This window comes from Apostichopus japonicus, chromosome 11 (assembly GCF_037975245.1).
Source record: "Apostichopus japonicus isolate 1M-3 chromosome 11, ASM3797524v1, whole genome shotgun sequence".
NCBI lineage: Eukaryota > Metazoa > Echinodermata > Holothuroidea > Aspidochirotida > Stichopodidae > Apostichopus > Apostichopus japonicus.
This window is the reverse complement of record NC_092571.1, coordinates 28,164,262-28,191,000: the sequence shown is the minus strand read 5'-3', so window position 1 is coordinate 28,191,000 and position 26,739 is coordinate 28,164,262. Positions and strand designations below refer to the sequence as shown.

Below are 26,739 nucleotides of genomic sequence, written 5' to 3'. Positions count from 1 at the left end.
TACATTATATCAGCTCTTGGGTATCGAAAGTTTCAACGCGCATGTTGAAATAACTAGCATAGTGTTGGTTTCCAAAACTTTCCAGTTATTATTTGCAAGCCCAATGTTTGATAATTCTTTTATTTCCATTTTTTTTGTAGTTGTCTCCACTTTACAGCGTTAATTGTTTTGTATCTGTACATTTAATTGTTTTGTATTGCTATGTTTTACTTTTTATGTATAACGTTGAATGTAAAAAGCAGGGCCTTATTGGAAATCAGCTTTTGCTGAATAAGCAACCCTGGATAAAAATGCGAATAAATAAAAAATGTCGGGCATTCGGGCCCTCCATACACTCGCTCAGCGCCCGCAACACAATTTCATCATAATCTAAGGTACCTCCCTCCGACCATCCTATTGATATTATGTGCTATTCGCCTCATAAGAATAGGAGGTTAGCATTGAATGTTATAAGGGGATCCGTAGATACAAATTGGCACCCGTGATCAAATCTCCGTATATTTAACTCGGTTAGCGTAAAGCTAACTTCTCCCGAGGACCTGAAGTATCATAACCAATAGTGAAATGAAAAATATAATAATATACAATAAATAATAAGAACATTAATATAAGAAAATGAATAATGACTGGGAGTCATTTTTTCAAGAACAAGAGCCATTTCTGAAATCACGTAAAGGTTGCCACATATTCCAAACTAGTATAAGCGCATGAAAAGAAGAACGATAGCCGCCCGTTTTTTCCCTTCAGATCTCAGTACGAGAAACATGTATTTTATTTGTATAATAGAACAACTTTCGTTAATATTTCCCTACCCTAGCTATATGTCGATTTTACAAAACCTTCATGAAAACATACTTTTTGAAAATGGATTTTGAAGCTCAGTCAACAATTTAAGAAATGCTTAGGCCTACCGTTAAATACTGGCGTCAAAAAATACATTTCGTATTTATTCCAATAAAGATCCACAACGGATAACAATGCTAAGTAGAGCTTACTTAAAGAGAAATAGAAGCTGCATGTACAGCATGGTCATTTTAAGTATCCAAGTACTATACAAAGAGATCGAGTTCACCGAAACATCCCTTTTCCTTATCACCTGAGGAAAACCGTCTTTTATAAATTATAGTAGGCCTACCATACAGTACTTTACATTTGATACAAAAGTTTCTTCTATACAACAGTTTCCCAAAATTTGTATGTGTCGCAATAGTTTTAAGTTTTAACCAAGGGCAGTACCATTCATAATTTGCATATTACACCAAAATTTACAATCGGCGTCCAGATGGCGGGAAAATGTAACATAATGTTCAATCTGTTGGGTCGTTCCCATGGTGCGATGAACTTGGGCAAGTTGCCAAGTTCGAATGTCGATGACCTACTTATGTTCCGTGACCAATGTCAATGGGAATTATGTGTGTAAAAACTCGTGTTTTTCCACGTGTAATATATATAGAAGTTTTACGTAAGGGGAGCGAATTTCGGGGCGGCTCGTTGATTGTGAGGAAGCACTTATCTAATCATCAATTTTTGTGAAAAATATCTTACGTTTTTTTTCTCCAGAAAATGTTTTTGACTAGTAATTGGAAACTCAATGTATCAAGAAGTAATGAGTCTAGACCTTATCATTGTATTTTGGGGGAAGACAGATCTTCAAGTGCAAAATATTGTTTTTTCATTCAAGGTTATCGTGGTTTTCTTGCGAGGTGTATACGGCGTAACTTTCGATGTAGGCTTAGAATTAGGATCGGCCGATGCCTACCTAGTTTGCATGAATTTTTACCTAAATTCAATTTAATTTAACGGGAATCACTAAGCATGTCGGAAAGACAGGACTCGACTTACTACTAATACTTTAAGTTTAAAAGTTCACAATGAAAAGTTTTTAACTATCAACAAGTCCCCACCTGTTTGGAACTTCAGACAACAATAATGTAACTTAGGGGCTACATAAATACGGGATTATAAACTACATATATAAGAATAGTACAGATTTATTTATATCGTTAATCGGCTGTTGTTTACTCCAGAAAATATACTTTCAATACGTACAATATCAATCTTCGTACAAAAGTTCTTAAAAATAAAAAAAGTAGCGAAAGATAACTAGAAATGACATCGTGGAACCCCCCCCCCCGCATTAATAAACGAATCCATTTCATTACAGCATCAACTCTCAAGTACCGAACAGCAGTGTGTAAAAGTACCGTACCCTATGCTATAATAATATACAGTCCCGTGCGAAGATGGATTTAATTTGATATGCTCCCTTCGGTTTTGGATCAAAAATTATTAAATCGTTATAATTATTATCACAAAATGTGGTGAAATGCATAAGGGTGAGATTTTGTACATGGGAACCTTCACAATCATCGTTTGAAGGAAGAATAAATAACGAAAATTTTTGAATAACTTTGAGGTCTCGTAACATGCTGAGTTCACTAACGTTCGATATTTGGTGTAGGCTATAGGTCCAAATTACTACGTGAAAAGTTGATTCGTTAATATGTCTAGGCCAGTGCGTAAATTGATAAGATATTATTCAAACTAAGAACACAGGAACCAGAAATAAACGTGTTTTCTTTTCTCTAATTTAAATAGTAACACGTAGATATTTTTATTATGTCCTGGATTCCCGGGAATGATACCGAAACGAATGTAATAACCAGTTGTTTTCCCAATACCGGTAGTAGTTACACATTGCACTGTGATCGGGGTTAGTCAAAGCCGGGATCGGGATGCCGGTATTCACTTGACTACCGGGATCCCGCACAACCCTAGTAATGAAATAGCCTATCTTCCCTCAAAATTGGTACATTGTACTTAATGCAACTCTTCTCATGCATGTAGCAAAGGCTTGTATGTATCCTTGTGTATGTATAGGCCCCTACTAAACCACCTCAGGAGTTTCGCGGAAAAAGAAAAAGAAAAAGGATTTCCAAAAAAAAAAATTCCAAAGATAAAAAAGATGACGATTGTCCGTACCAAGTAACCATGTGTTTATGAATAGCGAATGGCCTAACCTACTAGATGTATTAATGGCCCGAAAAGCGCCAAGAATAGTTACCCAAACTTTCCATCACAAAAAGTATCTCAAACAAATCATCCATCTTCAATCTTTACCAAAATGTTAATTTTAATACCTAATTCTTACACTCCGACGTTATTTTGTACTTATGTTCAATAACATTCCGTTTATGAACAAATAAAAAATATGCCGAACTTAGTGTTTAACATCCTTGTTCGTCACTATTATTAACTCCATTCAAGCTCAATTAGAAATTTAAGCTTAGGCAAATCAAACTAAGTAAATAGTGACAACGTAACTAGTGTAGGATTACTGTTTAACGTTTCCAGATTGATATAAAGGAATGATAAGAACTAAAAACAACTCCAATGATGTTTCTAATAATAAAAAATTACATTTACTTGTGCAGCATTAATTTGAACAAAAATATAGACCGTATTCAGAGGCCGGTTTCTCAATGTTACAACATAGCGTTAGGCCTAATGCGACAGCTATGAATTCGGGGCACATGAAACTCTCAGGTTTGGATGTAGTAACGTTTGGGAAATTTCCAAGCGTCGGTTATGAAAATTAGCGGTCGTCTGGTGTTATGTATTAAAGGCAAGCCAGACGCGGAAAAATCAGGAACCGGTGAATAAAAATCACGAAAATCCGAACCGGCAGCTAGAGGGAACTAAGACACGGAATACACTTCATACGATCATATGTCGCGAGTACTGTATGTACGCCTGTAGCTATAGCTGTGCATGCCTGTGAACAACGTTGATCTGTTGATCACTTGCATATAGCTGACACACTAGTGCCGCGAGCAAACCGCATGTTCGTTGGTCCGTGTGATAGGGTTAAGATAAGTGGTGTAAGCAGAGCTGAAGCTCGAGATAAGCCCAACCCGAGCTCCCCCGCTTGAGGTCGGGTTGGAAATGCAACTTCGCTGTAAGGGGACTGTTTCCCTAATGTACTCAATCCTGATAGCCCCAATGCATCACATTGAAATATTTCATATGTATATGTGCAATAAAACCAATCACAGGGTGCTTCAAGTAAAATTAACAAACCAACTGTAGAGAACACTCACTTTCACAATAGAGACTTTAAGGCAAAGTTCTACTCACCTTGCCATATTGTGCTCCAGCATCTAAGATCACCACTTTCTCTAAGCAAGTGTTGGCCATATCACAAGGATTTTTACCTGAAAAGAATATTTAAATTAAATTGTCTATTACTGTTATATATGATATGCTTGTCCCTGCCAACATTTTCTGTAAATTTCAATCAATGGAACTGAATATTTAACCTGTGATATTTGAAAAGAAAATGACAGAGGTAGGCATATGATGCATTTCAGGTATGTGATCAGCACATTTGATGTAAGTTAAAAGAGGGCCATGCAAGTCTGCTTTTTGCTGGAGGGTGAATCTATGAATGTACTGAGTCCAACAAAATTGTTCACTGTGTAGTCTACATTGTTTTGAGATAGGCTATATCGTATTGAGATATTTGCACACAATGAAATGTGTTTGATTAATGTGTTACTGTTAGCTTGTCTAGGCCTATATTGTATTCTAACAAGCAACACCAATGTTTTGTAAATCTCTTCCTGATCCACTCAGACTTTGACCGAAAAATGATTCAAATTCTGCTTTAGAGCTAGACTTTGAACTACTTTTCTATGCCTAAGTTATTTCAGTCATAACTTTGATCATAGGCTGGCACGAATGCATTTACTTCCTACTAGTACTAGCTTACGTCTGCCGCCTAGGTATAACTTTAGGCATCAGAGTCATAATAACTGTAACATGTAACACTGTATATATAACAGAAACAAACAACATGCTTGAGTACCGTGCTGCAGGTCTAGTATAACATTGTAAATTGCAGGTTGGGCCTAGGCTTAGGTTAATGTATGTACTGCAGCATAACTTGTGTAAGTTTGGCCTAGGCTAGGCCTACTGCAGTAAGTACTAAGGCAACAGATGACCAAATAGTCCTACAGGATTGCTACATTTTCTGGGTAATAAAGGCTTAACGAATCCTGAAACAACAACATTAGCGTTTGCTACCGCGAAAAGGAAACATTACTGAGTACTAAGCCCTAACACTAACTTACTGTGGGCCTAGCCTAGGCCTTATCGTTCGGCCTACAGTACTGTTAGTAGGTTGACCTTGCATTGACTACTTTATGTTACGTTAGCCTACTGTGGTGTAGGTTTACAAAAAGGTACACACAGGCGTATAGTTGACTACCTTTATTCACTCTGAATCACAATATTAAGATGAGTTTTGAAAGAGCGCACTTGTAACCGAGGAAATGACATTAACAGTGAGATATTTGAGGAAGTCAAATATCTGAGGCAATTTATGTTAGGCAACAATCATACCGCCAACTGTCGCACATGCAGGAGACCGCGGGGATATGTTTGTATAGCCTAAGTGTACGAACTTAGCCTACCTGCATGTAGCGTGAGTTCACGTACAGAAGAGTGCGAACTACTAACTAGCATATGCCTTGTTGACTGCATGCATGGTCAATTCATACTATTCATCCTGTAACAAAAAATCCAGCACTATCCAAGCTTGCCACTTGCGCGCCCCTTTTTCGTAGCTAAGTTATTGACATCACTAGAACTGTATTTGCCTGCAAATACGCAGTATCGTAATGCGCATGGAGTGCTTCCAGCATTAGGGAGAACTTTTCGGTTGTTCATGGTGTTATTTTTTTGGGCGGACAACACACCAGGGAGTATATAGTCATGTAGGTATCTACAAAGTAAAGGCGCTCGCGAGCGCCGTGACAAGGCTAAGAATAAATTGGCTACGCAGCTAGCTTCTGAAAATACAAATGGACAGAGACCATATGAAACTTTAAAGGGTGTGAAGACTCGCGCAAAAAGAAACGTCTCATGCCGGTAATCTGACCTAGTTTCGAATGAGGTGTAACAGAAGTGTTAGACACCACCACCGATCACAGAAAATACGCACACAGCATGCTACCTTCGGTAATTATAGACACTAGTGTACAGTCAATACCCACAGCACAGTGTACAAACGATACAACGATGGACATTCCAGGTCCAGTTAAAGATAACAAGGTATCACGTTTCATTACTGTCTGCATTTTGTAGCGACAAGCAGAAAACTACACTTGCAAGCAACGGAAAGTTAACTTTTTCAGAGTGCGGCACGCGGTTTGGGCGAGTCTTCAATGCCTTTAAGTTTCAATCGTTCACTTGGTTAGTAATGCCAATATTGTAGCACGCATGCGCACTGCAATAACTAGAACTGCATTTTGCCTGTCAATACGCAGTACTGTAGTGCACGTGGAGTGCTTGCAATATTAGGAAGAACTTTTCGGTTGTTCATGGTGTTAAATTTTGAGCGGACAACACACCAGCGATTATAGTCATGTAGGTACCTACAAAGTGAGGGCGCTTGTGAGCGCCGTGACATACTACGAATAAGTTGGTTACGCAGGTAGCCTCTGAAACTGCAAGTGTACAGAGACTATATGTAAAATGTTAAGTTCCAACGTCCAGTCATGTAGGTATCGCTTTATTTGGCCAGTAATGCCAATATTGTAACGCGCACGCGCAATACAATAAGTAGTAGTATCAGGGTTTACATGAAATACATCCGGTATGTTTCATCTCACAATTTTTGCTGATGCATTTTTGCTGTTGTTTCATCTCACAATTTTTGCTGATGCAAACATGTGTGATTTGAGTAAGGTTTCACTGTCTAAATCCATAGTATCAATTAAATCATCAAATACAACTTTGTTTAATACATACTAAATATATAATCAGTGACTTGACTACACCTATGGACTAACTTTAGCGACCCCCCCCCTTGAATACCCCGAAAAATAAAATGAAGTAAAAGCAGGAAATATTAAAGCCCTCTTTTAGCTTGCAGGAAGCTAAGCGACCTTTCTCAATCTTACCTCTGAAAGTTCTTTTGCTACGTAAGGAGGCTTAATAGGGAATGAGGAAGGGAAAAAGTGTCCTTAAATCTCAAAATTGTGACTTTGAAAGACACAATTTTGACTTTTTTGTGTGGACCTTTTAAAGGGATTGAAAACTCGCGCACAAAGAAACGTCTCATGCCGGTAATCTGACCTAGTTTCGAATGAGGTGTAACAGAAGTGTTAGGTCCCACCATCGATCCCAGAAAATACACACAGCTTGCTACCGTCGGTAATTAGACACTAGTGTACAGTAAAAACATGTAGATACGGTCAATACCCACCACACAGTGTACATAGCAGCGATGGACATCTCAGGTCCAGATAAAAGATAACAAGGTATCATGTTTAATTACTGTCTGCATTTTGTAGCGACAAGAAGAAAACTTCACTTGCAAGCAACGGAAAGTTAACTTTTTTTCGGAGGGCGGCACGCGGCTTGGGGCGGGTCTTCAATGCCTAAAAAGTTTGATATGTAAAGTATAAATTTGGACTTTAAAAGTCAAACTTTTGAGGTAAATAATCAAAATTGTTACTTTTTATGTATTTTTAAGTCTATAATTTTGAGTTAAACAGTCTAAATTTTGAGATGAAAGATCAAAAGTTTGAGAAAGAAAGTCTAAATTTGGACGTTAAAAGTCAATATGTTGAGATGAAAAGTCAAAGTTGTGACCTTTTATTGTTTTGACCTATTAATTCCACAATTTTGAGCTAAAAGGTCAAACTTTTGAGATACAAATGACACTTAGGGATACTTTTCTTCTTTTCTATGTCCCTACAGTATTATTAAGCCACCATAGCTACGTAATACAATACTCTCATTATTGTTTATTTCCTGCAGGGAGGTATTTGTTGGGCAAACATTTTCTTTGTACACCATGGCGCTCCTGATAAGTACATTAACGTTCCCTTTGTATATGAAGTGCCCATTTAAAATTCTGCCCCCCCCCCCCACACCCTTTCAAATCTCTTGCTACCTTAACCAAACCTTTGTCAGTCTGTAAGCGAACAATGTCTCCAGGTTCATGTTCTGGTAGATTCTTTGTCTGTCATAATACGATTTCTGTAGTTATCACTTATCTGTCAATAATTGTTTGTTCGCCGAGTCTGGTTTCAGCGGTTAACGGCTGAGTAATGTTTTCCTCCTTCTTCCAAACCTTGACCTGGTGAACCTAACAGGATGTCGGGTCGTATTAATGTAATCACCGAGAGCGATACTAGATAAGGGTCTTGTCCACTCTCTTTGGCCTTGATCCATTGGCAATTTGAGCTCCTTTCTCAGCCATACCATTATACTGTGCATGGGTGGTAATGGACTAAGTAGTATGATGATATTGATACAATTTAGAAAGAAAAATTCTTAAACTGCACATTTGTAAATAAAGGTCCGTTATCTGTAATTAGGACGTCTGGAATACCATGACGTGGAAATTGCGTTTTGCTATGCGTAATTACTGTTTCATTGTAAGTATTAGGTATATGAGAAATGTCAAAATAAGCATAATAATCAATTGAAATCAGACAGTCATTTCTAAGCCTGGGGATATCCCCAGATCATGGATTTACATGAAATAAATCCATAATGTTACAGTGAGCGGGGAGAAGTATTAACATAGTTTCCCCCACAGAAAATTCAGGGGGAAAATGGGGACGGCCCGAAAATAAACATTTATTATATAGTACCCGCCGTTATACTCGGTACTTGCTACAAGGTTTTCAAGTCACAGTTAGTTTAATGTTGTTGACCTCGAGTGATCAATAAAGTTCATGTATAGTCCGGACAAGGTTTTTGCACTTCAACTGATGTTGAATTGAAACTGCCTTGACCTCGGTGGAGACTTCGATACAACCCTCATTCTTACCGTGTATGTATGAAGTTCATATTGAAGGTTAATTCGTTAGATTGGAGCCATTGGAACATCTAGTCTGTCCATTTTACTTTGTAAGTAACTTTTGGACGACAATTTCGGAGCTTTGTCTAAGTTCCTTGACTGATTTTGCACTCAACCTTGAAAATATAATGTTTATAGTTATACACAGAAAGACACACATCTTATCTTAGTTTATTCGATACACGCAAAAGATTTCATTTCGGCAATTGCAAGATGACTGACAGACCATATGATGCTACAGCTCTTTGTTAAGTGTTGTCTTCTTACTAGAATGATAGCCTGCATGCATTAAGCATACTCATAATAATAATAAATAATTTCTTAATATAGCGCCAAATACCAAAAGGCCTCTAGGCGCTTTACAAAACCTAAAACAAATAGAAACAAAGAGACAGAGAAATCAAAAGGAATAAAAAAGTCTAGAAAACACAAAAACGAAAATTAAACAGTATGAAAAATACGAACACAAAAATCTTAAAACATGAGAAGGCTATAAAACAGACCAAAACCTATAAAAAAAAATAAAAAATATTAGTCATATTTTCCCATTTATATAATTTCATGCCTTTCAATTTGTTATGAAAGCTGTCTGTTTTGCAAGCAGTATATCTAATCTTAATAAATCTGTTAATTACAACCGCTATAGAAAGTGTTCTTCAATTTATATGAATGGCGAGTTAACATTTTTGTTTGCAATTAAAAATCAGTTATCCAAATGGGGAAACAAATCTTCATGAAGATGCACCAGGTACATGTTCCAGCCAGGGACGTAGCCAGGGATTTGAGGGGGGGGGGAAGTAGTCGCTCCCCTGCTCCCCCTGGCTACGTCCCTGGTTCCAGCTGTCCTGGATCTTTCGGTAAGGTGCATGTGGGAGAAGATCTAGAATGCCCAAAATAAGTATCTAGTACCCCAAGCACCTGTGAGGAGCATACAGCAAGCAGCCGTAGCATAGTAACCAGAAAACAACCACTTGTGAAATGGATGTACATGTGCTTCCCGAGTCACGTGTAGATAACACGTTTATCTGCCATAAACACAATTATTATGTTGTACACTTTATGTAAGACACGTGCTTATTTGGTACTGCAACATTAGGTTTATTTGCCAAAAATACATCCATGTACATCAGGATATAGCAAAATGGAACCAATTGAGGATTCCAATTCACAAATAGAACCATTCAATTATACCAGTCGCAAATGGAACCATTCAAACCCAGCCACGATTGGAACCATTCAAACCAGTCGCGAATGGAACCATATAGGTAGTTGTTTGGTGTAATGATGAGGTTGCCTACGCGAACATGATTAAAGGGGCACAGCACTTGTAGCCGTCAGTAACGGATGTTTTAAGGGCATTAAATAGGGGCACAGTCGATAAATTTGCCGTCAGTGTGCCATCGGTTAATACCGAACCCCGGTATGCCAAACGTACTATTTTTGAAGGTGAAAAAGTAGTAAAAACTACGCCATGATGGATCTTTTTCAACTTGGGTCTCCCAGGCAACACACGACGGCGATTGGAGAATTTATATGACGTCACTTTATTTCAGGAATGAAAATGCCATGAATTCCGAGGGGAATATCAACGGGGATTTCCGCACGTGCAAGCTCCTGGAATGTTTTTGCGTCCAGTACGACAAGGTAAGGAGATCGTCCAGCAGCCTTTAAGTCAATCATACTGCAAAGTACCACTCCTAGCGAGAAAATGAGAAGAAAATGACAAAACTCTTGGTTAATGCGCATATGAAAGCGAATTGACTTCTGAGTAGCAACAAGTGGAATCCACCCAATATCACTGATGCATATTGTAGCCATGATGTTATATTTACATATTTCTCAGAAATTCCTTAAAATACATCATCATCGAATGCTCTCGCAAATTCCCCTCCGGCTCTATAGCCGTTCTGTCTCGGTAACAGTATATTATTGTACAATGAGAGCTATATAAATACCATCGTCTTCTGCCTCCCTTCCTGGGTTTGGTACAAAGACGGGTTCAGATGTGTAACAGAGAGAATCCGTCCACTCTTTTGATGTCTTGTTTAGAGTGTCTACCTTTACAAGCTGGTCAAAGCGATAGAAAAGAGAAAAAAAAAACAATAATGAAATCTTTAATGTTATGTATAGTATACCCTCCTGATGTATGAAGTTGTTACTTTAAATTACGAAAAGCGAGGATATATTGTAATAACCAGTCATGAGAAATGCCAATAGTCGAGTCATCGCATGTTAGGTTTCTTAACGGCTGGTTTAATATGAGGCGAAGCCTATACTTACTTAATGTTTTGTTATCATTAATATCACCTCACAGAGAAACGCTTATCCAAGCATCTACCCTCGACGCATAGAGTGGGTCACCCTTTGCCGTAACTCATTACACTATGAGACTAGACCAAATGTGTGTGACGTCACTGAATTCGAAACGTAACTGAAGTTAAGTTAAAATACGTACTTTTTTATGGTCACCTGAAGAAGCGTAGAAAAACTGGTATTTTTTACCGTTGTATTCTTCGTAGTTAATTCTTGGTAACTCCAAATCTGGGGAAACAATCATTTTAATTTTTCACTGTGAAATAAGTTTAGTCTGATTATTTGGGTATTTTGGACGCGGAATAGTAATGCTAGATATGCACACACAAAAAAAGGGTGGGGCATACGGTTTTAATTCCCCCATGCATAGATCAATAGGTACATTAGCCATACTACGAGTCAATGCTGAATACATATTGTAGGTAATGGAACAAGTTCTTATCAGTAGACCTTATAGTTTACAGTATAGTTCCTTACAGATAAACTGCACTCACTAAAAACTGGGTTATAAACAAGTGTGCGCCCTGGTATTAGCCTACACTATATACGTTCGTTCTACCTCTGTCTCTATTTAGTAGGCCTATGTATGCTGCAGTGGTAAAAGATCGCAACTAAATGAGAGAACAGCATAATAGTTTCTTCAGTTGGTATATAAGGAACACGAACAATCATTTCATTCTTACTCAACCAGTTAGAATATTTAAAGAATGTTCATAATCTATCCTTCCGATGAGGCTAATCTTATCAATGATATATACAGGCGCGTATCCAGGGGGGTGTTGGGGGCGCGCGCCTCCCGGTTAAGAAAAAGAGGAGAGAAAAAAAGAGAAGGAAAAAAGAGGGAGAAAAAAAGAGGAGGAAGGAGAGGAAGGAAGGGAAAAGAAAAAGAAGAAAGAGAGAAAAAGGAGAAAAGGAGGGAGTAGAAGATAAACGCCAAGACACCGGGAAGATAAGAGGAACAGTCATAATTACAGCGCTGATCACTATTATACACACAGGGTAGCCAGTGACGGATCGAGGATTACGGAGGGGTGTGCGCCTCACCCTTCCCCTTACACCGACCAACTCCATTTTTGACGTTTCCATTTTTCCTCTCTCACTAATGTAGATATCTATATATATATACCGGTACTAAATATGATAACGAGTGTGTGTGTATATGGACGCCTTAAATTGTACAATTGTGCTATGAAACCAACTGTGGCTGGTCTCGAACTCGACCGAGTCGCTGGGGAACATGACGAACCCATCACTTCTTGAGATTGTTCCCATCTGCATGAAAACGCGCGCCCACAAATATACGCCCACCCCTCTAATCGCTTCCCGATGAGTTACGAAACTAATTAATTAATGACCTTCGCCCGTAGTACCAAGACCTTGACAAAATCCGACAACACACCACTTCATCGATAACAATCGGGTATATTAGTGACGTCTAGAGGTCGTGCACTGACCTACATAGAGTGTGACCACTTCCGACTTTGCAATTTCCCAAGATCAGGCCCCGAAAAATCCAAGAAATCCCAAGGGCACTGTACTGTATGGATATCTAGCAATATCTAGCGATAGGGATGAAAATCCCAAGATCTTCCCTTAACTGAAGGCAGATAGAGAATCGAAGCCTTCAGTGTGTAATGAACTTGAAACTGTGCGTCTTTCGAAATGAAAAGAATGTGGGGCAAAGTAGCGTAACTCCTATGGGCTCAGACCGTGGTAACCAGGTGGCCCCGACCAAAAGGGGACCCCGCTATACTGATGCAAGGGTATACCTCTTTGGATAGGGAGGGCCCGTTTTACTGGGAAAGAAAAACTCATGCAAAGACTGAACAAGACATACATATTTTCACGTGATACGGAATACGGACATCATGATCATGGGCTCATTGGGTATTAATGTCTGTGTCGAGCTAGTTATGTTATTTATTATTATAATCGAAACGAAGTATATTATGTAAAACCCAATTCCAGCCAATGTTGTACTGAGTACAACATCGGGACATATGATTTTTTGAAAAATTCTAAAACAATAACCCACCACCCAACAGACTTGAAACTGCGTTCCTTTGAAAAAGAAGGCAGGGCTTGCATATAAATATAATATAAAAGGTAAGAATAAAGATGCCTTCGGTGTATCTGGTAAGTAAAAAAGCACAGGAAATTAGGCTTAGATGGAGACAAAGTTTCAGCCGAAATTAGGTTTATACTAAGGTTTGATTACTGTATTTGTACAGTAGTCTCCATTATACTCCATACAGTATAGGGGGCACTTGCCCACTCCCCCTGGAAAATCACAAATTAAAAAAAAAAGTTAAGCATTTGACATTTCAATGATTTCCCCAACCGACAGTTCTCTAGTTATGTTCATTGCATAGGACCCATAATGCATTACTGAAATTATTGAAAGTCAAAATCCTAAGACATGAGATCTCAAAATAACCGATGTGTAAATGCAGCTTGAATGGGAACTGTCTTTTCCGACGATCTATAGGAGTATTTTTTGGCAAAGAAATCGTCGTGCGCTCGGGCCAACCGATGGTGGCTCTCCACTTAGATAGTATACTCAAGTAGTGTGTTACACCTTTATGACCTACTGACCCCCCCCCCCTGTAAACATTTCTGAGGACGCCCTTGCTTAGACCTCCTGATAGGGGCCCCTTTGGGCCAGGAGCCCGCCAGGCTCATCCATACACCCGGGTGGAGCATTACACAATAAACAGATAATAGTTACTTATTTCAGTCTCCTTTCAACTATTCGAATTTTTAAAGCAAACAGCAGATATCACATCATATCAGTGAGCATGAAAATGGCGCTCCGGGATGAACAGCCTCCAACTGTAGATATGTGTAGTGTTCGGTTTCGGAAATATCTGGGTTTTTTCATTTCCTTCAACGAAGGTTTATAGTAGCCTTTATAAGAGGTTTTAATAGATGTACACCAATAAATTAACTGTGTCTGAATTTTCGAAAATTCCCTGACCACCATTCTTCATCATTATTCCCTCCATGCAATTTTGACCGGTCTGTTAGGGGTTGAAGGTTTCCTGTATTGGTTGTCCATAGATGAAATTTTGTGCAACATTATGGGTATGTTTTGAAGTGAATTTATTCACGAGAATTTGTGAATTTTCAAATTCTGAACAAATAATGGTCTTAAAACCTTGAAAAGTGGGGCTTACGGGTATTGTGGGCCGCGACGTAGAATCACCTAAAAAAAGCAATGATCCACAGGAGATGCGGTGAGGTCGAACATGATGTGTGACTGGTGACATCTTCAAAAAGGTTATGGATGAAAAAAAAACTATTGGGAAATTCTTAGTTCTCAGGCAGAAGTGTACATCTGGTTGGTCATTTCAAGCCCGAGAAGTGCCATTTCCGGTGATCTGGGGGGTATCAAAACCAGAAATTATCTTGTACGCTGCGCGCCAACCGATGGTGGCGCTCCGCTTAGAGAGTAATTCGCCCCCCCCCCCCGGGTTAAAAAATCCTGGATACGCCCCTGATTACCATTGACATAATCATGATGAACACCCTTGCTAGCTTGGTAAATTTGGAACTATTTAATTATTCGCCCGCCTTGTCAGGTGACTGCACGTGATGTATCTTCACATGTCAATCATCACCAAAATCGGAATTTGGAATATGTTAATGAGCTATATCGATGATATGTCGATTTAAATAGGTATATGTCAATTTCAGTTGCTAGAAACTGGTATAAGTCCAAGGCAATTGACTTCTACCGATTTAATTCGACATATCATCGATTTAAACTAGTAGATGTCGATTTAAATTGACATATACCGATTTATTTTACATATCATCGTTTTAAATTGGTATATGTCGATTTAAATATGTCGATTTAAACTGGTATAAGTCGAATTAAATTGGTATATGTCGATTTAAGTTGACATATACCGATTTCATTCGACATATCATCGATTTAAACTGGTATATGTCGATTTAAATTGACATATACCGATTTATTTTACTTATCATCGATTTAAATTGTATGTGTCGATTTAAATCAAGGGGGGGGGGGCGAAGGGGGCAGCCGCCCCCCCCCCTTGAGCATATTTTTTAAATTTTTTTTTACTGTTTTTATGATATCGCTAGTATTTTCAAAAGAGCAAATACTAAGATGCAACTTACAAGGCCTGGGAAGTGCCATTTTCAGCGATCTGGGAGGCATTTTCAGGCAAAATGTTCTTGTACGCTTCGCGCCAATCATGGTGGCGCTACGCTTAGATAGTTTGCAATGCCGAATCTACAGTTTCGCCCCTCCCTTGGCAAATTCCTGGCTACGCGCCTGCGTTTTACTATATTCATTACACGTTAACCCAGATTCAAATTTGTTACAAACATTTCAAATGGATGAGCGAACTATCTTGCTAGTCACTGTTCTACTGCTGATGTCGTATTTGAGGCTAATCCAACATCGAAGGCATTTAATATTAGGTCTTAACACCTAGGAAGGTATATGCGTAGGCTAATGTAACGTCATTATATGCTAGGCCATACGTAAGGGTTCTAGCCTTTTAGTACTACCGTAGCAACCGAGTCCAAAATCATCCGTTTCGAAGTAATCATAAATTACCGTTTTTTGGCCTCTTCAAAAACCTGTGAGTTTGGCGTACAATGAATTATAGTTTATTAGATTTAAGTGGACTGTCATTCAGTTTGTTCTAGTCTCACGAACTTAACGGTGACTTTTATGCAGTGTTGGTCGAATCGGTGCGAAGAAAAATAAAATGTGTTTACGTATAGCGTCGTTAGGTAGTGTTTCTGTTAAGAAAGGCCCGGCCTGACATTTGAACAAACACAACGCAGGTATACCTCACGCCTACTGCACGTTCAAAAATACCCGCCAAATTACAACTGGATAGAGCGGATATTATAACTTAGTCGGAAATCTCAGGTCACCATAAGTCCGCGACCGTTCACATTACATTTATCAAGAACGCAAGAGGGATTGCAGAAACCCCGAAAGAAGGATTATTCTTCAAAACGCACGCGGACTTGAAGTACGAGCACGCGAGCGTTCACACAATCATACTACATACACACATACATACATACACAAATACATACATATTGACATACCTATGTAAGTGAGGACACAATTTTTTGCCAAAAAGTGCCTCTACCAAGTCCGAGAACGAGGACATTTTATACACAAATGTATGGATTAACTTATTCATCTGAGGACATGTACTCAGTTTCCTTTTATACACAACCTATACATTCCTATACACACCAGTATAGGAGATGGTATGTAAAGGAGTACATGTCCTCACATACACCATACTCAGTTGTATGGAAAATTGTTTACATGAGAGGACATGTCCTCACATTTGCTTATACACTGTGTATGTACATAGAGATAGAATCTATACATGACAGGACATTTCTTCATGTTACTATAACATACCTCACAACATACTTCAAATGACTTTTAACAACCCAACCCAAACACCTAAATATGTTTGAAAGGCAACTAATATTTGTTTAAAAAGTTTAACCATAAGTGATAAAGGGACAGAGTAAATCTCAGACTACTGTATCACACCATGCCTAACTGAACTCTTCCTTTGCTTTACTTTCCATCACAAGATTCTGGAAAATTCTTTAATGAAAATATTATTACAATGGTATGTAGTGTTTCCATTCCTTTGTCTGAATGTTAAGATTGTTGACAAGTGAGCACCGCTGTGAAGCATCATCGGTGTTGTGGTATACAGTGCATGATGGTCAGTGACCATTATGCACTGTATACCACAACACCGATGATGCTTAACAGCGGTGTTCACATATGACCATTGGTCACATTGTTTCAATTCAGATGTACCTTTGGTAATAAATATTGCTAAATTTGCATGGTCAAGAAAAGGTAGTACATGTTTGATAAATTGCAAACAGATATGTGCACACAAAAGGAGATTCACTTATGTCAAGGTGGACTTATAGAGAATGAAGAAACTTGAAAACAGATAGTTCATGCTAAAACAAACAGCCTAACTTATGAAAGAGAACACAAAACAAAGTTCTTTGGTTCTCACTCTGTATCTGATCTCTCTTTTGAACAATGCAGAGAAAAGTTCAAATAGAATGGTAGGTTTACAAATAGATCATGCATATTCATATCAACAGATATACTGTATCTGATATTCCAACAAAACATGTGTTAAATGCAGTATCTGGAATAAAGAAAAAAGCACTTAAAGATACTGATGTTCAAGCAACACAGCAAACAATACAGTATGCACGACTCATGACCTCCTTTGAATGAGCACCTACTAATAACAACATCCCATCCCCCCATCCACCCCACCCTGAGTTTGAGCTATTAGGGAGTTGTGCTGCTCTTCATGTTAACATGGGAGTAATGGAAACACACATACACTATGTTTAACTACTAATCAAATACACTACTGCAATAAAACACCATCTGTCACTGCATCTGCATTACAATATAGACGGTCATGAGTTACTCTTAACTTTCATCTTGAAATTAAATATGGAGGTGAATACAGTTACCATTTAAGCATAATTAGTGAATGGAATCTTACAAACGTTTTCAGAACTGAAGCAAATGGGGTTTGTTGTTTATGGAATCTCATATCAATAATAAATTTTCCCTTTTGTCTGACAGACACACCACATTTAGGCTACCCTTGTTAAAGTTTTACTTTGCACAAAACAAAAGCAAGTTTCAGTTCAAAATAACAGATTTGTTAATTAGTGCAACATGGAAACTATGGAGGAAAGTATGATCTGTCAATTTAGAATTTGGGAGAAAAGTTTTTTTCTTTAAACATAGACTAATGCCTTGGAGATTGCAGTTTTTGGAATTTGGTTAAACTGAAATACACAATACTCAAAAGCAACTCTCACAGCAGCATTTAAGTGATAAGGCAACATCACCCACTTGTTTAATATTTGTTAGCATACTACAGAATGAAAGGTTTCATGCATAGCATATCTTGTTTGGGGATGCACAGTTATTTTAGTATTTTTCTGTTTATTTTGTTCATGGCAAAACATTCTCTTAGTGTTCAGTGTGATCTTTGCCACCATAACAATTGGTTCAATTTGCATCTGTAGTCCTACATTTGTTGTGTGTAAAACTTCAGTCTGTAAAAGCCTATTTACATAATATCTTTTCCATTGAATTTGCTTCCATGTTGAAAATTGGATAATTGTTTAAGCTTTATAGGACAAAAAAATGCTGTATTGCTTGGAGTGTTTGTGAGAACCTTTTTTACTGATTTTATCGAAACTTTCTCTGAAATGAAATAAACTAAAATGAAAACAAGCAAACTGAAACAAACGAAAGCAAACATGACATGACATCAGACTTATAATAATAATATATATATATTATATATATATTATATATATAATAGATATATAATATTAAATAAAATAATCTAGAATCAAATATAACCATCAACCTTAAATATAAACTAGAACGATAGCCATAATGATGTAAAGCCACTTAAGTAACTTAAGTCAGACAACATGCACTTTTCCTTGTCAAACCTTTCACTTGATGAAAATAATCATTCTTGGTTTTGAACCTTTTTCAATGTCCTTTTTCTTTCTGCGACCACAAAGTCCTTTATTTGGGACCAACTACGATCTTGCAAAATCTCACACTCTTCTTTGGCCAATTCACACATGGCTCTGTTTGGAGTAGTCCCTGAGTAAATGGCATCCTTGAAGAATGCAAGCACACATTTCTTTTCTTCTGGCTTCCATGGCTTTCTTGATGCGTAGTTTCTCTGAAGCTTTCTTTTGCCTGTATTAAGAGGGACAACAATAGAATTGTCTTAATTCAGGTGAAACAGTTTAATAACAGCATAAAACTGTCACTTGACCCAAGCATGCGTTACATAACTATGTCGTGTGTGTCAAGGCGGGCAAATGCAGAGTCATCTGGACTACACCAGGTAAAATTGCATAACTTCAACAGACGTTCATTCACTGGGTTTGGATGGAATGTTTGCCTGAGATGTTGAGGGCTAATATAAAAGCAGTAGCGGCAATTGGGGCATTGGTGCAAGAGACATCCCACTCTTCAGCACTGTGCAGTATACTGTGTGTTCCTGCCAGAATTCAGTTAACGGTAAGTAGTGTTCCTTCACGTTTTGCTGCGAACTGTAGAACCAGGAGTTCTTCAACAATGGTCCCATAAGTCATTGTACACATGCTGTTGTCATTAAGTTTATTTCAGAATCCAATTAATTTAATACTGTATTTGTTGTGCAAAGAGTTGCTTAATATCATATTAAGTGGACTCTGATGGAATATTTGCACATATAGTAATGAGGGAATATTAAGATCATAAACTGTATGAATGTAACACTATATCAGTCCATTTTGTTATAAAATATTCATGTGTAAAGGTTAATGGTGTTGCATGTACAGGTACATGCCAAAATGTTAAGAACATGCTAACAGTTTGTAATTCTATTATTTCTTTTGCAGGGTTTTGTTTGTCTTGTAAATAAACTACAAACTCTTTCATCTAGCCTTATTGTCCTTTACTTCCTGTACACTGCCTTACTTGACCCATGACAGCCACTGAAGAAAGTTAAACAAGGAATAAGGAATTCCAAATGTACTAAACATGAGTTGGTTTGCAGGAGGTTAAATTGCAGCAATTCAAATGTACCTTTGAGGAAGCATCTCTAAACTTGCATTCATGGTTAAGTGAAAGAAGTTTGCCAATAAAGAATATGGCAGCTTCCCTCTCTGTGCCCACCTAGTGGTATACATTTGACAAAAGTGTAGCTGACACATCAATAAAAAGAGGCATTGTCAAACTCAACTAAAAGATTTGTCTGAGAATATTGTTCTGAATCTTTTTGATAAATATTGATCAAGAGAAATGAAAGGGATAATTCTTAAATTTCATCAAACAAACTATATGATTTAAGCATGCATATAGTGGTTCCCCATTGATATGCATAAAACACAGCCTTAGTCAAATGGACCAGCTCCAGCAGATGTTTGGTAGACATTTAGTGCAAGATAACTGCCTGCTTGTTTGGCATTGAATGATTGTGCCATTAGAATTTTGTCAGAAATAACAGTAATCACAGATTGTACTCTGCGTCACATCCCCCACCCTCCCCCTCCCCCATCTTTCCACACATGGCATGAAAATGTTGACACCATTGCAAATGCAATAGGACAATATAGTGTTGGCAGTTATCCAAAATGAAATAAATCTATATTAGTATCTTCTATGACTGGATGGTAACACCATAACTATTGCTGCATCTAATTGGACATTCTCAAGTTTTTGACATGATTATGGCATTGTGGCATGGTAAACCAAATAACTTACCTGTCTGAGGCTTTTTACGAACATCTGGTGTACATGATGGGGAGTCTGCCATTGATGTGACTGAAAATCAAGCATAAAAGAACTCACGTAATATCCCTGATTAGGGATCTTGCAAACATTAATCATGAAATTCTTCCCAAGTTTTCATTTCTTTCAACACAGTTTATAATTTATCCTAAACAGGTGAGGAGAGTGTTCACTAGAATAGATACATTAAACTAATTTACATCATGTTTATGACACTGCAGCACTCTTTACCATGTGTATTAGGCTGGTAAGACACATACACTGTTTACATGTAATCAGATGCATGTGAGGACAGTGAATGTTGGTAATATATGGTATACATCACACATGTGTGCATGTGAAACATATCTCAGGACATATACACAGTTTATACACTATCCTAGACATGTGAGGACAGTGACATTGGTATTATATGGTGTACATCACTAGTTTTAACACGGGTCCAAAAATCAGGAACCGAGTACCCGAGAGCATTTACCAATCGGGTATCAAATACGTAGGTGTAAGATAAGGTATGAAACCTTCCTCAATAATTTCTATTTGCTTTTCTTTCATTAATTTGTTAATAACTAATTATTAACATCACTACTAACATCGCAATGTTGCCGCTGCTTATGCTTGCTCTCCACCTCTATTGGATCAGACCATATAAATATCCAATTGAGATCTTAAACAGTTGTTACTACTACTATCTAATATCCACGCCCAGGGTCCGCATTAGCCGCAAGATTTCGCGATTCGCGCAATTTGAACCCATTTGGAATAAACGATTAGTACAAAGCCACTTGCGATTATTAATTTTTAGTTATCCCATCTATAATCCATTAACATCTCGTAAAATTCCTTGTCAGCCTTTCCTTCTATTAAATAAACGAATGAATAAATAATATTTGTGAGAATTCTTTCAATTTCTTCCACATGGTAGCCTAACACCACACTAAGTCAATGAGAAATCTAGCTAAGCCTAACAATCTGTTTGTTACTGAAGATATCCATGGAATACTTTCATTATTGCTGTTACGTTTGACAACATGGTTGCCTAACACCACACTAAGTCAATGGGGTAATCTAGCCTAGTCATCTGTTTATGAGCTGAAATTGTGACACAGTTATAAGATATCCATGGAATACTTTCAATATTGCTGTTATCTTCAACCAAATGGTAGCATAACAACACACTAAGTCAATGGGAAATCTGCCTAACCGTCGCTTTGCCAAAAAAATCACACTTTGCGTAGGATTCGGGTAATAAATTAGGAACCAGGTAGTATCGCGTCGGGCTGGTACCCGGGTACCCATCACCATGTGTTCATGTGAAACATATCTCAGGACAAAAACACAGTTTATACATTATCCTAGACATCTGAGGACAGTGTACACTAGAATGGATACATTAAACTTATTTGCATCATGTTTTTGACACTGCAGCACTGTTTACCGTGTGTATTAGGCTGGAAAGACACATACACTGTTTTATGTAATCATATGAATATGAGGACAGTGAACATTGGTAACATATACATCACACAGGCATGATAGGTTTTCAACACAAATGCAATTTATGCCCTGTGAATGTGGAACATGTATTTCACAAGCCACAATTTTATGCATTAACCTAGACATTACACCTACTGTAATAAAATCATGTTTACATCACAGCAGCAATGTATAACATGTGGATAAGTGAGAAATACATAGGGCAAATATACACAGCTTATCCATTATCATAGGTATGTGATGACAGCGGATATTAATAGTAGATGCATTAATCCTTTTATATTTCCAACTCAACATCACTGTATGTAGTTCAGTATGCTTGAGGTTTGGATACCAATGTACATTATGTTCATAAATCAGATGTTCATAGCTATGAAGTTTGTTAAGTGTGTCTTACATTGTGAGAGCATACCAATATCTACTGGTAGAAATTTTATGGAGCTAAGATAAAGAAACATAACATTTTGGATGGCGAGTTAAGTCAACTCAATGACTGGATGGCAACAACAAACCGTCAAATTGAACATTCTCGAGTTTTAACATGATTATGGCCCACAAAAGTAATGTGGCATGGTAAACTAATAATTTACCTGTCTGAGGTTTTTCATGAACATCTTGTCTAGATGCCTCTGAGGAGTCCACCATTGATGTAACTGTACAACAAAAATAAATAATTCATGTAATGTCCCTGATTATCATCTCAGAACATATACACAGTTTTCAAAGAAACTTCAAGACATGTGAGGACATTTTACTAATGATGTGATACTGATACTACCACCCATGATATCACCTTATCGGATTGGGGAATCAAAAGATTAACTTTTTGTGCCTGATACAACATTTAAAAAGATGTGAAGACATTGATGTAGGGTTCGGACTGGGAACAATATTCGACATTGCATTTATTGAAAGGTACATAATAATAACACAATTTATAAAGTGCAAAATACAAAAAAGCCCCTAGAAGCTCTGTACAAAGAAAATATATATGAACAAATACACACAAATACAAAAGACGACCAACAATTTAAGTAAAGAAATAAGTTTTGAGTTAAGATTTTAAAGTAGTTAATGAGGGTATGTTGCGAATATTGGAAGGCAAAGTATTCCAAAGTTTTGGTGCTACTGATGTAAAGACTCTGTCGCAGTAAAAAAAATTAGATAGAGGTTTTGATTTGAAAAGAAGCTTATTAAATGAGCGTAGGTTAACATTGGTAGGATGCGATATGAGATCAGAGATATATTTTGGAGCAAGACCATCATACATTTTGTAAATTATACACTGAAAAATCTACTTTGAAACATACATCCAGAAAAGAGCTCTAATTATAAGAATTTCTTGCACATGTGAGCAAACGCATACAAAAATAACAACTTCGGTTGGCTCTCAATAATTCTCACAAACCTTGTGTTTCTTCTTTGTCCTTTTGAAGGTCTCCCTCCTCCTCAGTGTCAAAGGCTTTAAAAAAAAAAATTTTAAATATAAATACATGTATTAGAATTACACAATTAACTCTGTGGGAACTTATTAATGTCCTAACAGTAGTATTATTTGCCTTATTTACATATACATTCATTATCAAGATGCTACAAATTATAGGTTAGAATTACACAATTAACTCTGTAGGAACTTATTAATGTCCCAACAGTAGTAGTAGTATTTGCCTTACCTTCATTATCCACATGCTACAAATCTACTAAATTGTTTGGTGACTTACCATGCATTTCCTCTTCTTTTTCATTTTGGTCCCTTTCATCATGAGCAATGATTGTGTCATTGTCATCTTCCTCATCATTATCACAAGCATCATCACCTGAAAGTAAAGTACCTTAAAATTCAGTAACAAAATAACATTTCATTTTTTGGGTAATTTCCATTCACATCCATCTTTTACATAAAAAAAAAACTTTGCCAAATACTTGCAGAGGTACCAGCAAGCAGCTTGCCAATCCCACCTAATTGCTATACAAATCACAACTTTTGAAACTGATGATCTAGGCAAGGAGGCTAGAAAACTATCTAATCAACAGAGGAGATGCATGCTATAAAGTCATCTCTGATTTTATAGTTGACAGTAGAGTCTCTGTGAGTTTGAAATAATCATTGCAGATTAGAAAACACTGGAAGAATAAATAGTGGTTATCAGATGAGAAACAAATACTGTAACAGAATGGGACTTACTCTCATCAAAAGCAAAGTCAATCTCCTCCAAAGACTTTCCTTTGTAATCACTGGCAATTCCTCTTTCCATCATTATTAGTAATTTTGACACTTTGGCCAGTTGAAGGGTATTTTCTGTAAGTCTGTAAAATTCCCGATGGATACGTATGTCATGACCCATATAACCAGCCAAGAGGTCAAGCTCATTTTCTTTTAGGCACAGCAACTGTGACATGATTGCAATATGTTTTCTTAGTTTTGTTGATCTGATGCTCTCTGGGTTCTCTGCACCACATGCTTTGGAAAACTTCTGATAGCATTCAGATACTTTTGCTGCAAAGGGTGAACCAAAGTATGCTCGGGCAAACACGTAAGGATTCTCTGTTGTATTCACACCAGCTTCTTCTCTTGTTTCATTGAGTAAGTCAATTCTTGACACCATTTCAGTGGTCAATAGGATTGCTACTGTTCTGTCCCTCTTGCCTCTCACTTCTATTCGTTGTAACTTAAGCACTAAAGCTTTCTCCAGTTCTGAAAAGCTTTCAAATACTTCCTGTGGTACGTCTTCATTTTGATCACAAGCTTTTTTGTAATCTTCCAAAAGCAACCTTTCTGTTTCACCACTTCGTCTCTTGTTGAACAATGATACACTGGCCAGTGTTGCCTGACATAACTCCTGCCAGTTCTTTGTTTCTACTGGTCCTTTCCGCAGTGCCTCTTCGCAAGCACTCCCATAGGATTTCAGGTAGTTTGAAAGTTTCTTGAGGTCCTCAGCTACTGGAATGAGGTTTGGTCGGTTTCTTTTGCGTTTCTTTAGTGTATGATGTGCGACATTAGTAACTTCATGAGACCATGATGCCAGCTTGATATCCTTGAAGTTTTTTACTTTGTCTGCCAGACTATTATCGCTAGACTTAAGTGCTTCCGAACATAGTTGAGCAATTACTTTGTCTATTTCAAAGCCTATGTTTCTTGCATAGGAAGGAACTTCATAGCTCTCTAGTTGTGATGAGTATCCTGCAACTGCTCTAACAGAAGCCACAACTGTGTCAAACTTAGCGTTGTCTATACACTGTCTGATTCCTGTTATAGTTGAATCTCTTTCCCTTGCAGCGATCACTAGTTTTGCCATATCCCGCATCTTTTGGGACACTAAGAGAGCCTGATGTTCCTCTGGATGATTTCTAAGCAGTCTGGATCCATAAATTAAAATATCACTGTCCTTCTTCACTTCAAGCGATATTTCATCTGAAATCATTCTTGATAAGACTTTGATTCTCAGAGACTCAGAAATGTGTTGCTTTGCAGCAACCTCTGGTATCATCATCTTTGCAGCACTTTGTACTCTCCTCTGCATTTCTCTGCCATGTTTCTTTGAACATTTTTTTTGATGCATTGATAACCACTTACGTGTGAAGGAACCAGAACAGAACTCACAGGGAAGATAATGACTGGAATTTTCATTGTAGCTTGGTCGCTTTCGGGGCACTATTTGTCCTTTCCCTGAGGCCCATACATTGAGATTATGTTTCAAATTCCCCTTATTCCTTAGTTCCGCTATTTTCTGAGTCCTTTCCTTTGTTAACTTTGGAAGGTTCTCTACTTTCTTCACTAGTAGTTCATCTTTATGCCAAATGGACCAATGCCTTGCAATTTTAAAATCAAGTTTTCCACAAAAGAAACAGCAGTCTTTCTTGTCCCAGACCCTTTTATCATTACACATATTTACAGTCTGCACTCCCCAATTGGAACTCTCATCTTCACTGCTTTCACTTGATATTAAATCTGTTGATTCAATGTCACTGTCTACAGGCTTCTTGTTCTTAACTGCTGTCTTTCCCTTAGAATATCGATCAGTCTTTTTAATTCCTATATTTTTACTGTGTTCACATGACACACCTTTTGAAGGTTGCATTTCTGCATGTGAGCTGTAGTCTCCACTGCTTTCACAAGATTCATCTGTAGCTTCAAGGTTACTGCTTTCTCCAAGCCTGTTTGGAGACTTCATGTTCTTAACTGCCGCCTTTCTTTTAAATTGTTCAAGTTTCTTTCTTATCATTTTGCCTTTACTGCTTTCTCTGGACTTAAATCTTGAAGTTTGCTTTTTTGCATATATACGCGTATCTTCACTGCTTTCACTGGAATTAGCTGTTGCTTCAAGGTCATTGCTTTCATTCATCATGGGTGAAAAGTTGGCACTCTTAAAGCAGCATTTTGCGTTGGGTCGCTTTTTTCCACTTTTTTAACATGTGCATCGATTTTTTTACATGTATCAATCATAAAACAGCAATCTAAGATACCATCCAAGTTTCACCCTGCCAAGAGCGTTAATTAGCGAGTAATTAACGATTTATGTCGATAAATGAGAAGAGTGTCCTCGACAAATTTCACAGTTAAAATTAATCGCATACAATTCCGCCAAACCCACTAGTTTGAATTCAACCAATCAGAGATGCAGGTTTAGTTATGAGCCGTTGCTAAAAATAGATTCAAGACTTCGCGTTGGTTGTA

General features: G+C 37.6%; 2 protein-coding genes across 4 annotated transcripts in view; both read right to left on the bottom strand.

Moving 5' to 3' along the window:
• LOC139975659 (GMP synthase [glutamine-hydrolyzing]-like) overlaps positions 1-5,541 on the bottom strand; it is a 32,306-nt gene extending 26,765 nt beyond the window's left edge. The window contains exons 1-2 of one of the 2 annotated variants that reach the window (XM_071983751.1): positions 5,475-5,541; positions 4,138-4,214 (exon numbers count right to left, since the gene is read on the bottom strand). In XM_071983751.1, coding sequence (XP_071839852.1) covers positions 4,138-4,214; positions 5,475-5,526 — 129 coding nt within the window. In that variant the 5' untranslated portion in view covers positions 5,527-5,541. The other variant, XM_071983752.1, reaches the window with a different exon arrangement.
• Positions 5,542-8,358: 2,817 nt separating this feature from the next.
• Positions 8,359-26,739, bottom strand: part of LOC139975580 (carotenoid-cleaving dioxygenase, mitochondrial-like) — a 39,959-nt gene continuing 21,578 nt past the window's right edge. Inside the window, exons 1-8 of one of the 2 annotated variants that reach the window (XR_011795795.1) lie at positions 24,250-26,428; positions 23,786-23,881; positions 23,473-23,526; positions 22,655-22,717; positions 20,541-20,600; positions 11,686-18,986; positions 11,334-11,419; positions 10,892-10,945 (exon numbers count right to left, since the gene is read on the bottom strand). Coding sequence is in view for 1 of the 2 variants with exons in the window: in XM_071983601.1 (XP_071839702.1) it covers positions 10,418-10,575; positions 10,834-10,945; positions 11,334-11,419 (356 nt within the window). In the remaining variant the exon portion in view is untranslated. Of the gene's footprint in view, positions 10,576-10,833; positions 10,946-11,333; positions 11,420-11,685; positions 18,987-20,540; positions 20,601-22,654; positions 22,718-23,472; positions 23,527-23,785; positions 23,882-24,249; positions 26,429-26,739 lie in introns of those variants that run through there. The other variant, XM_071983601.1, reaches the window with a different exon arrangement.